The sequence below is a fragment of the Jaculus jaculus genome, chromosome 21 (assembly GCF_020740685.1).
Source record: "Jaculus jaculus isolate mJacJac1 chromosome 21, mJacJac1.mat.Y.cur, whole genome shotgun sequence".
NCBI lineage: Eukaryota > Metazoa > Chordata > Mammalia > Rodentia > Dipodidae > Jaculus > Jaculus jaculus.
Window position 1 is genome coordinate 10,504,481 of NC_059122.1, and position 12,139 is coordinate 10,516,619.

Below are 12,139 nucleotides of genomic sequence, written 5' to 3' on the forward strand. Positions count from 1 at the left end.
CGAGCCTCGAACCGGGGTCCTCAGGCTTCACAGGCAAGCGCTTAACCGCTAAGCCATCTCTCCAGCCCCTGCATTAACTTTTTTACTCTTCACGATTTCCAGGTAAGGAAACTGAGGCACTGCACGTCACAGAGGCAGAGTAAGTGGCCCGTTAGCCCATAGGTGGCTAATGAAAATCTCTGGCCCGGGCAGCATGAACCTGTTTGCCACAGTGCTTAATGACCTGGCTAACTAACAGTCGCTTTCCCTACTGTTAAGTTGAGCACCCTCACTTAGGAATGAAGACCAAATGACTACAATTTTCCCCCGTCGCGGCTGGTTGGCAGCGTCTCAGGCGTGTTTTCGCCTGTGCAAAGCTTCTGTTTGCTTTGCTGAGCTGTTCGCTGGGAGCCAGCGGGACGGGGCAAGGGGGCAGCTCTCACGGAGCAGGCTCTCCACGCACCTGTGAGTCCTGCTGGAGCTGTTGTCGGGTACACACAACATGAGGACAGGCACAGGCGTGCGGGCCTGGGGGACCCTGGCAGAGGCATGTGTTCTCTGTGCTGCCCTGGGCTGTCTGCATTTGCCAGGCTCAAGGTAAGTGGTGGGCACGGACGGGTACCTGACGGGAGGGCACACATAGAGCCGCGTAACGCAGGCGGGACTCTGTGTCCCGTGTCTCTGGGACAAGGAGCGTGTCTGGAAGCAATGCGCATGTGTCTGGCAAAATAATAACAATTAAGCCCCCTCCCCTTCAAATGACTATGGAAGCAAGTGGCTGATTCTGACTGGCTTAAGAACTGACATATTTAAATGCAGGTTTTCCCATTGGGAGAAAGAGCGAGATACACGTTTTGTATCCTGAACAAAGCTTTGGTCTGACTCCCTGTGCACAAGAAGGTTTGATATAAGTGAAAGGAATTCTTATGAGTGATGTTAATATGTGACAGCGACTCACTCCCCGCTCAGCCAGGTTTTGGCTTGTTTTGAAGACCCCCCCTCTTGTGCCCAGGAAGCACACACCGCGAGGTGCCAAAATACCTGGGCATCCCACACTTGTTAGCACTGCTCCCGGAAGAGATATGGGAATGGTGTCTCCTTCTCCTTGCCCCAAAACTGCCCTCCAGGCCCAGCCGCCCATCCCTGTAAGCGGGGTCAAGCACCTCGCCGGGCGCACCCAGTGCTCTGAGCCCAGCTTGGCATGTACGCCCGTTAGGCACCGCCCGTGGGAGCTGGGTTGTGAATCTTCGCCACCCATCGCACACCAGCGCTGACCATCAGGCTCAGCATGACTCTCATCTTGGCCCAGAGCTGAGGTGCACCCCCAGCGCCTTCTTTGCATTGCCTTATCTGCATGAGAAGCCTGCAGGGCCCCCCAGGAATTATGTCTGAGATGGGGGTCTCCTGTGCACAGCCCCTCGTGGGGCTGGAGGGTGCAGTGATGAACGAGGCACTGGGCACAGGACCAGGCTACAAGCAAGGGAGGGCGGGAGGAGCTCTCCCAGACAGAGGGCCTGGCAAAGGGGCAGAGGGCGCACCAGGCACTGGGATCAGCATAGCAGTGTGTGTGGCAGAGAGGAAAAGAGAGAGCCCCAGCCTGTCCCAGAGGTTTGCGTATGGTTCAGTCTCCTTGAACCCGGCCAAGGTGAGGATTCTGCAGAGATGAGATGAGCTAGGAGCAGACAGCCAGGGGGGCTTAAATACCGTCACCAGGATGGGAAGACACAGAAGGTGTGAAGTAAGGATCCAGCAACAGAGGACTCAGGTGGCGGGAAGTTCTCTTTGAGGTACAGAGTGGGCTCCCGGGGCTGGACAGAGTACAGGCTGGAAAGCTCACCAGGGAGCTGGGCTCACTATGTGGAAGGACTGAGTGATTCTCAGAGCACGATGGAGTCATTCGTACTCAGTGAGTCTCCAAATCATACTTGTTTTTTTTCCTTCTCTTCAAGGTAGGGTCTCACTCTGGTCCAGGCTGACCTGGAATTCACTATGTAGTCTCAGGGTGGCCTCGAACTCACGGCGATCCTCCTACCTCTGCCTCCCGAGTGCTGGGATTAAAGGCGTGTGCCCCCATACCTGGCTCCAACTTGTGCTTTTTTAAAAATTTGTTTTCTTTATTTTTATTTATTTACTTGAGAGTGACAGACAAAGAGAGAAACAGGCGGATAGAGAAAGAGAGAGAATGGGCGTGCCAGGGCCTCCAGCCTCTGCAAACGAACTCCAGACGCGTGCGCCCCCTTGTGCATCTGGCTAACATGGGTCCTGGGGAACCGAGCCTCGAACCGGGGTCCTTAGGCTTCACAGGCAAGCGCTTAACCACTAAGCCGTCTCTCCAGCTCCAACTCGTTCTCTTAATTCCAGGCTTAATAGTAATATTAATCTCCACCCAAGGTTCCCAAACGCCAATCCCCAGGGTGGCATGGATTTGAATTTCAGACATCAGAGCAGAAGATAGGAGATCCATTCCGAAACAGAAAATGTTGTAACCTCCTCCGTACAAGCTAAGGTGGTTTTTCACTTCCCTTCACCCTTGGCCATCAGGTCACATTGTCATGCAGCCAATGGATCACAACTGATTGCCACTGTGGCAGGCATTTGCTTTAACCCTATTGCCCACAGTTACACAGTTACAGACGGGAAGAAATCCAAGAAGCTTAGAGTTGGATCTGTCTGGGCTACTCAGTATATAGCCGAATGAGGATTTACCCAAGTTCTGGGGGGTGGGGGGGGAACAAGTTTCTCTCTGATTCTCACTGTAACTTCTGTGTGCACCTGCTGGTCCACCAGCCATTTCCAGGGTCTCTAAGACCACACACGTGCGTCCTACTTTGAGATGTTGCTTAGAATGGCAGAGAGGAGAGAGACGCCGCCTCTATCAAAGAGGCGGTTGCCGTCTGCTAAGGGACGTAGCCTAACAAATTGTGTGTGACAAGGAACTTGTTGTGTCAGGACATTTCTGTAGAAAGCCAGAACACACGGGTGCACCTCAATCTATAAAATCTGATGGCCTGAAATTTACTGCTGACCCGATCCTACTGCACTTGATGGATCCATCTTTATTTTGCTCACAGATGGCTCTTAGAAAGAAAGTGGGAGACCTGGACCCAGAGAAATATGTCACAAGGCTGGCAGCCGCATTGTCGCTGGACCCCAAGGAAAGGCACGTCCTTCCAAAGACAGTGTGCGTTTGCAGTCGCTGGTACAAAAGTGTTTATTACAAGCCGGGCGTGGTGGCGCACGCCTTTAATCCCAGCACTCGGGGTGGGGAGGCAGAGGTAGGAGGATCGCCATGAGTTCGAGGCCACCCTGAGAGTACATAATGAATTCCAGGTCAGCCTGGGCTAGGGTGAGACCCTACCTTAAAAAAAAAAAAAAAAAAAAAAGAGTGTTTATTACAATAGTCACTGCAAAACATTCATAAAATACCCATGTCCCTCAAAATAATTAAAATAATTGCAAGAGATGTCCTAGGGTAGAGAGTTGAGATCAACGACAGACTTGGATCTCTGCACAAATTCATGGGTTTTGGCCTCGGTGGCGATGCACCCTGCTGAACAGTGGGCCCAGTCTGAAGAAAGCAAGGTGGCAGGGCACACAGATGTTTGACGCGCCCCGAGGGACACACAGCAGATTCGTGACAGCGGTCCCCTCTGAAGAGAAGGGGAAGCCAGGAGACCTGGGGCTGGTGTCAAACTCAGATGGTCCCTTCATGGCGATTCTTTTTTCGAAATTAAAAAAATGCACTATGGCAAAAGATTAGCGATTGTCAACGTGGGGTGAGTCCTTGAGTGCTTTATTTATTTATGTATTTATTTTAAAATTTACTTTATTTATTTGAAAGGGAGAGAGAGGCAGAGAGAGAGAGAGAGAATGGGTGCATCGGGGCCTTTGACCACTGCAAATGAACTCCAAATGCATGCGCCACCTGGTGCATTTGGGTTACGTGGGTCCTGGGGAAATCAAACCTGGATCCTTTGGCTTTGCAGGCATTACTAAGCCATCCCAATAGCTCGTTGAGTGCTTTATTTATTCATCTATTTATCTACTTCTTAAATTTAATGCACAGCGTTTGAGTTTTATTGTGGCATTTCCACACGTGCTTATAATGTGCTTGCGGGACGGGAAGATGTAAAGTCAAGTTTCCCGTGTCACTTGGGCCTCTTCTGTTACTTTTGCCTGTCTCCCTTCCCCATAAAAAGGTTTCTCGGGCTGGAGAGATGGCTTAGTGGTTAAGCGCTTGCCTGTGAAGCCTAAGGACCCCGGTTCGAGGCTCGCTCCCCCAGGACCCACGTTAGCCAGATGCACAAGGGGGCACACGCGTCTGGAGTTCGTTTGCAGAGGCTGAAGGCCCTGGTGCGCCCATTAGCTCTCTCTCTCTCTCTCTCTCTCTCTCTCTCTCTCTCTCTCTGTGTCGTTCTCAAAAAATAGATAAAAATAAAATGGTTTCTCAGTGTCAATATTTAGAAACCTCTATAGTGGAAGGGGCACGTAAACCTCGTTCAGAGGTGCCAGTCGGACCTGTCCTTTATGTGGCCCTGCACCAGCCATTCCCAGGAATTAAAGAGAGAACTTAATTCTAGCCCTTCGTTTAGATTTTCATTTTGTAGCGGTAATAAACCACACACGTCCTATCCAATGTAATCTCCAAACATACCATTTATTCAGCTGATTACTTCATTATATTGCCGCCTCCTTAATGGAAAATTGGGTGCAGAAACGAGAGATCGGGTGGCTATAAACTACGTCTTCCCAGGTTCCTTCTGTAAGCGATCATCTTTGCCCATTAACAGGCTTTCAAATCTCGGAGAAGAGAGTAATTGTGTCTCTTAATCACTACTGGTCGCATTACTTATCCACTCGGTGTCCACCGTGGCCCTGGACCTTGGGTTGATAGTTGCAAAACCAAAACAAAAAACCCAGCGTAACCGTTCTGTAGTTGAAACAGGAAGAGGGTGCCCTGCGGAGCTGTCAAATACATACTTTGGAGAAGCCAATTCACAGAAAATACTGTTTTGTCAAACCTGGGCAAATTAGTAGATAGGCATCCATTCTTAGCGGGCCCCCCCCCCACCAACCCGTACCCCGCTGGTTGCCTCATCCTGTCTCAAGTAACCACTTTCAAGTGCCCACCCGTGGTTTCCAGTAGAGTCTTTGACCTTTTGTGAAAGATCCAACTTCACTACAGGCAATTGATGTCTGTTGTTTGTTTTTTTTTTTTTCTGGGGCCGTCATGGAAATGGACTCCACTGAAGTTAATGTTATCCTCATCTTAGGGCTTTTGCCAAGTGAGAATGTGTCGTTAATGACCTTGTTGGCGGGGGGGGGGGGGGGACGGGACATCCAGTGGAAAATTTGTGGGGCTCTCCCGAATGACTTGGTTTTGGAACGAGGGATGACGGAGGCCTTGCAGATAGTTGCAGGGAAAGCAGGGGATCTCCGGGCTGGGGCAAACGGGCAAAAGCTATACCTCACTGGCAGACGGACCTCAGACCCCCAAGGCCCCTCACACTGGCTGCTTTTGTCACGTGTCTCCAGGGGACGGCGTTCTATGGCCACCTTCTAGCATAGAGTACCTAGCGCGGCCCTTAACGCAGATCACAAGTGCAGCAAACCCTCACTCCCCCGTGCCTTCTCTTCTGAGCACCTCCCAGTCATTCTTGCGGGGAGCACATGCAGGTTAAGAAGGTATAATACATGCTGGAGAGACAGCTTAGCGGTTAGGGCGTTTGCCTGCAAAGCCAAAGGGCCCAGGTTCAATTTCCCCAGGGCCCACGTTAGGCAGATGCACAAGGTGGCACATGCGTCTGGAGTTCGTTTGCAGTGGCTGGAGGCCCTGGTGTGCCCATTCTCTCTCTCTCTTCCTCTCTCTCTCTCTGCCTCTTTTTCAAATAAATAAAATGGAATATTCTTTTAAACTTTTTTTAAAAGCATAACGCATCTACCACACTATAGGGAGGGAGACTCAACAAACAGCACTTCCTGCCTCCTAGACATTTCATTTCCCATGGTGTCCCCCCACCCCCAACCTGCCCACGCACCCCCCAACATTCTCTCCTGCCCTCTTAGCTTCTTCCCCCAGTCGCCTGCTCCAGCACAGACCTCTCTTGCTGAATTCCAGACCCGTGTGGGCACCGTGGCCTGAATGAGTTTCCGTGAACAGGTCTCGGTGGCTGGGACTCAGCACGCCTCCACCACCTTTCCACCCCTTCTCCTGTCCCCCTGCACCCCACCACCCATGCAGTCGCCCGGGTACCAGCAGCCACCTAAAAACTTTCCCTCCTCTGACACTCTTCCTCCCCATCCATTTACAGAGCACTTCTGAGAACGGCCTTCCTCACTTCCCTCTCCCTCTCCCTCTCTCTCTCTCTCTCTCTCTCTCTCTCTCTCTCTCTCTCTCTCTTGGTCCTGGCTGTAGCTAAGTTCACATCACTTCTAGGATCCAGGCACCAGCCTCCCAACCTTTACCTAGCTATCAGGCTCTCCCAAGTGCCAGTGGGCCTGGACACACGGCGAAACCCAGCTCTACCATGGGTGGGGTCTGCATGCTTCAAAACGCTGCCTACTCACTGAAGCCCCCCCCCCCACACACACACACAGATGCACAGCAGGCCTGTTCCTCTTTTCCTATCCCAAGACAAGCTGCGAGTTCCCCACCTCCCAGAGTCCTGTAGCCTCCTATCCTCAGTGTTGACCATTCCCAGTAAAAGAAGGAGCTGCAGAGTCCACCTAGCCCAAAGCTGTCTTGCTCCAGAGGGTAAATGGGAGAGGTCGGGCATGGTGGCGCACGCCTTTCATCCCAGCACTCGGGAGGCAGAGGTAGGAGGATCGCCGTGAGTTCGAGGCCAGCCTGAGACTACAGAGCGAATCCCAGGTCGGCCTGAGCTAGTGAGACCCTACCTCAAAAAAAACAAAAGGAAAAAAAAAAAGGCAGAGAATCAGAAATGGGGAGTGAGTTTGGAAAGGTCACGCGTGTAGCCGCGCTTGGGTTTTCTGCATGACTGTAATCCTTCAGCGTGTGTTAAGTGCTAGCCCATGGACGGTCCACTTTCATCCCAGAAATAGGCATGTGGGAGAGCTGTGATTGAACCCCCCCTTTTTTTTGTTTGTTTCAAGGAGAAAAGGTTGAAAATCAGAGTGCACCAAGAAGCTAGCGACTATCTCTACTCCAAGTTCAGGCATTTCCTGCTGGGGTGGGGGGTGGTCAGTAAATGTTGGATGAATTAACTGGTGTAGGAAAGATAAACTGCAGAAGATATACACATACACACACATTATATATATATATATATGTATGTATGTATCTATATGTGTGTGTGTGTGTGTGTGTATGTATGTATATTCATATATTCAGTGGGTGAGTGGGTAGTGGGATATGTATGTAATTCTCTTCTGATTCTTAAACTCTTTTCTTTTGTGACGGCTCTCAGAGGCAATGCTCCAAGTTACCTTGGAGTGAATGCGGACAACGGGAGCCTCGCTAAAAGCAGACAGGTGCGCAGTGTGAATGTCACCCCGATGCCCATCGACTGTGCAATGTCCAGCTGGTCCTCCTGGACTGCGTGTGACCCCTGCCAGAAGAAAAGGGTAAGATCCCAGGTCTCGGGGGACAGCTACGTTTCAGGGACCCGGTCTCAAGCAACAGGGGCTGAGGCTTTTCAACGGGGCCCTCGGGAATGCTGCCTGAGCAGCAAGCGTCCCCGGCTGCATCCTTTGAGCAACAAAGGACACCTGCCCTTCGCTCTGAACACACCTGTCTCTGACGCCCTGGCTGCAGTTCCTGACACCTCTCTTTCAGTCATCTCATGGTCCATCCACGAAGCTGCGTCTGACCTGTCTTCTGTACTCAAACCCTTCAAACGCTGTGCTCTCCGCAGCCCTGGGCCCCCGAGGCCAGATTTCTGGGGTCACTTAACTTGACCTCATCTCCAGGGAAGAGCTGCCTTCCATTCGCGTGTGCTCTCCCCTGGGCCTGTGACTTGCTCGGTGGCCTTGTTAAAATGCTTTCTTAGGGCTGGAGAGATGGCTTAGCGGTTAAGCACTTGCCTGTGAAGCCTAAGGACCCCAGTTCGAGGCTCGATGCCCCAGGACCCACGTTAGCCAGATGCACGAGGGGGCGCACGCGTCTGGAGTTTGTTGGCAGTGGCTGGAGGCCCTGGCGCGCCCATTCTCTCCCTCTCTCTCTCTCTCTCTCTCTCTCTCTCTCTCTCTCTCTCTGTGTGTGTGTGTGTGTGTGTGTGTGTGTCTCTGTGTGTCGGTTGCTCTCAAATAAATAAATAAACAACAAAAAATGCTTTCTTAGGCAGGGGTGGTCACCCCACTGGTTTCACTGGCTAACACCAACTCATAAGCCACATGCACTGAGGGCCACCTCCTCTGAGAAGTCTCCCCTGATGGCACCCTAGCCCCTCTTTCCATCAACTTCTGGAAGCTTCCATAGCTACCACCTCCCCTCTTATCTAGCATGCATCGCACTGCGATGTTTGCCGGTTATCTTCAGCGCACACTGGACTTGTGCTCAGCTCCGTCTTCAGTGTCCATGCCCACTTCTGGCCCATAACAGGTGCCTCATGAATATTTGACGTTTGAGCCCATTGTATTTTCTGACATGTCTGTGAGGAAAAGAGGGTCGACTTTCTATTATTACACAGGTACGTGGAGACTTGGTGCACGCTAAATGGCTTTTGTGGGGGTGGGGTTCCTAGTACGAGGTGTGAACCTTTGAACTCGGGCCACTGGCTCCTTGTCAGCTTTTCTACCAGGGAAGCTACGATTTTCCCAGTGTTTGTTTTCTAGCCTCCCTCCTGATGGGAGGACTGACCTGAGATACCAGCTTTGGAGCACGGCAGATGTGTCAGAGAGAAAAAAAAAAAAAAAAGAGAGAGAGAGAGAGAGAGAGGGAATGGCTTCTGCACCCGGGCTCCTTGGGAATCAAACCTATCATGGCAAAGGCTCTGAATAGGCTGTGGAAGTCAGCCCAGGACAATTACACAGTTAATTGGATCAATGGGGAGAGCCGAGCAGGATCGTTCTGTTCTCGGAGTGGGTTTTCTTGCTGAAGTTATCAACATTGATCCAATTGTCTGGATAATCGCTTCATCTGCGCCCTAACCAAGAAGGCTCAGCAGGAGCCAGCCAGAGGTCCTCCCTCCCCCTCCTCCCTCCAGGTCTCAGCACACTTCCTCAGTAGCTCCATCCCTGGCTCACCAACCCTGGCCAGGGGCTCTGCAAAACCTCTGAGCCCACGCGTGGAGACGTAGTTCCTCCAGTCCTTCCCATAGTCGTCGAACCTACCTTTCCTCGAAAGCCCTCGGACAGTCTCATTTTCCTTCTCTGACGCTGGTTGTGCCTGTCTTATCATGGGGTACGGTGGTGTTATAATTGATACCCGCAGATAATGTGTAACCATCAAGCCAGGGCGCTTAGCATTCCACGTCCCCCCCCCCCCCACAAACACGGTTGATGCTGGGTAATGATGGGCAGAAAACCTTCAGATTCTTTTCTCCCATCTTCTCTGTGCTATGTGACTATTGAGGGCAATAGCTGCCCGCTCTGCTCTGGAATGTCAGAGCAACTCCCCCTCCTGCATAGTGCTTTTTGGGTGCCATTACGCACCCTCTTTTTAGGCTTCCTTCTCAATCATGACTCCCTAGTGACCCCTCTTTTATTCTCTACTTCTGCGTTAGCCTGTACATGTGAATGTGATGTTCGTCTTTCTGTGCCTGGATGATTTCACTTAGTACAATGTCTTCATAGATTCCATCCACTTAGAAAAGAGAGAGAGAGAGTACTTTCCACTCTTCCAGCTCCTTGGGAGCCGGACCTACCCTGGCAAAGGCATAGGCTGTGGACATCGGCCCATGACAATTGCACAGTCAAGTGGATCAGCTGAAGGGTTCTGAGGCCTCTGACTGTTCTCTTGGCTCAAGATGGTTTTGGCTGTTCTTGACCCATGATGGTTCCACATGAATTTTATACCTGTGAGTACGCTCGCTGGTATTTAAAAACACATTTTTATGGGCTGGAGAGATGGCTCAGTGGTTAAGGCGCTTGCTCTTGAAGCCTAAGGACCCAGGTTCGACTCCCCAGTACCCATGTAACCCAGATGTACAAGGTGGTGTATGTGTCTGGAGTTCATTTGCTATGGCTAGAGGCATTCTCTCTCTCTCTCTCTCTCTCTCTCTCTCTCTCACACACACACACACACACACATAAATAAATAAAATATTAATATTTTATTAGCAGGGCGTGGTGACACACGCCTTTAATCCCAGCACTCGGGAGGCAGAGGTAGGAGGATTGCCATGAGTTCGAGGCCACCCTGAGACTCCATAGTGAATTTCAGGTCAGCCTAGACTAGAGTGAGACCCTATCTCAAAAAACCAAAAACATATGTTTTTTTTTTTTATTAATTTGAGAGACATCAAGAGTGAGAGACAGAGAGTATGGGAATGCCAGGGTCTCTTGCCACTGCAAATAAACTCCGGATGCATGTGCCACTTTGTGCATCGGGCTTTATGTGGGTATTGGGTAGTCAAACCTAAGCTATGAGGCTTTGCAAGCAAGTACTTTTAACACTGGTGCTATCTCTCCAGCCCTGTCACTGACATTTTTTTTTTTTTACTGTTCACACTTGTATTTGAAGTTTGGAAATGCGTATTTGCAAGCAGCAATACAAGAGCATTCATGGAGAAGGCATAAACTCTGAAAATCATGAAAGCCTCCCTGCTACCAATACATTTCTAAATACAAAACTAACATATTTGTTACTTCTGTGAAGCAAAAGAAGTTCATTTTTAAAAATATTTTATTTACTGCCAGGCGTGGTGGCGCCCGCCTTGAATCCCAGCACTCGGGAGGCAGAGGTAGGAGGATCGCTGTGAGTTCGAGGCCACCCTGAGACTACAGAGTGAATTCCAGGTCAGCCTGGGCTACAGTGAGACGCTACCTCAAAAAAACCAAAAAAAAATATTTTATTTACGTATTTTTTTATTTATTTTGAGAGAGAGAGAGAGAGAGAGGCAGAAGTAGGCAGAGAGAGAGAGAGAGAGAGAGAGAAATGGGCACTCCAACCCTCCAGCCACTGCAAATGAATTCCAGACGCATGCGCCCCATTGTGCATCTGGCTAACGTGGGTTCTGGGGAATCGAACCTGGGTCCTTTGGCTTTGCAGGCAAGCGTCTTAACTGCTAAGCCATCCCTGCAGCCCAGAAGTTCATTTTTAACACAGATAAGATTCAGTCTTTAGGTGTGAATGGTAGTATTGTTTGTTTGTTTTTAAATTTCTTAGTCGTTTGGGATCCTTAAGCATCCAAAAGCTTTGAACAGGAGAATCTACCAAGGGACCGGCGTTGCACTGTGGCATCCTCTTAGGCTAGAGCTGGGAATGCCTCTGGGTCGTCCACTCCAGGAGCCCAAGCACCTGACCTCTCAGCCTGCGGCCACGATTTGGACGCCCACGGTGGCCACGGCCACCTCGTCCTCCCCCGCCGCCCCGTCCAGGGCTCCCTAGGGCTCCAAAGTTGATCTCCAGCTGAGACGTGCTATCATTTGCTGACTTCCGGAAATGACGGTCCACAACTCAGTCTTTGTCATGAGCCTGTTCACGTGATGATTTATGGAGAACAGATTCCCTCCTGCCATTGCCCGTCAGCTCCTCCATTCGGTCTCTGGGTATTACTAAACTCTGCTTTTGCTAGGTCTTCATTTTGAAGAGCCTTCCGCTCATCCCAAGTCATCTCTTCTGGACCCTCTTCCTTCACGGCTTCAACTCCGCCCCCAAATTTTTATTTACTTATCTTAGTGAGGGAGAGAAAGAGTGAGTGGAAGAGAGAGAGAGAATTGGCACGCCAGGGTCTCAGCCACTGCAATCGAACTCCAGACACTTGCGCCACCTAGTGGGCATGTGCGACCTTGCGCTTGCCTCACCTTTGTGCATCTGGCTTACGTGGGATCTGGAGAGTTGAACATGGGTCCTTAGGCTTCCCAGGTAAGAGCCTTAACTGCTAAGCCACCTCTCCAGCCCAGAAATGCTATTTTTATATGCTTATTTTATATCCTTCATCTTCACTGAACTCAGCAGTTCCAGCAGTATTTGGGTGGGAACTTTACAATTCTCCCAATATAAGATCATGCAATCTAGAAACAGAACTATTTTGTTTCT

The 12,139-nt window shown here is 50.6% G+C and overlaps 1 protein-coding gene across 2 annotated transcripts in view; it reads left to right on the top strand.

Annotated features, from left to right (window-relative positions):
- The first annotated feature begins 476 nt into the window (after positions 1-476).
- Positions 477-12,139, top strand: part of C8b (complement C8 beta chain) — a 43,608-nt gene continuing 31,945 nt past the window's right edge. For both annotated transcript variants that reach the window (XM_004671837.2, XM_045139330.1), the window contains exons 1-2: positions 477-576; positions 7,407-7,563. In XM_004671837.2, the coding sequence (XP_004671894.2) occupies positions 482-576; positions 7,407-7,563 (252 nt within the window). In that variant the 5' untranslated portion in view covers positions 477-481. The remainder of the gene's footprint in view (positions 577-7,406; positions 7,564-12,139) is intronic.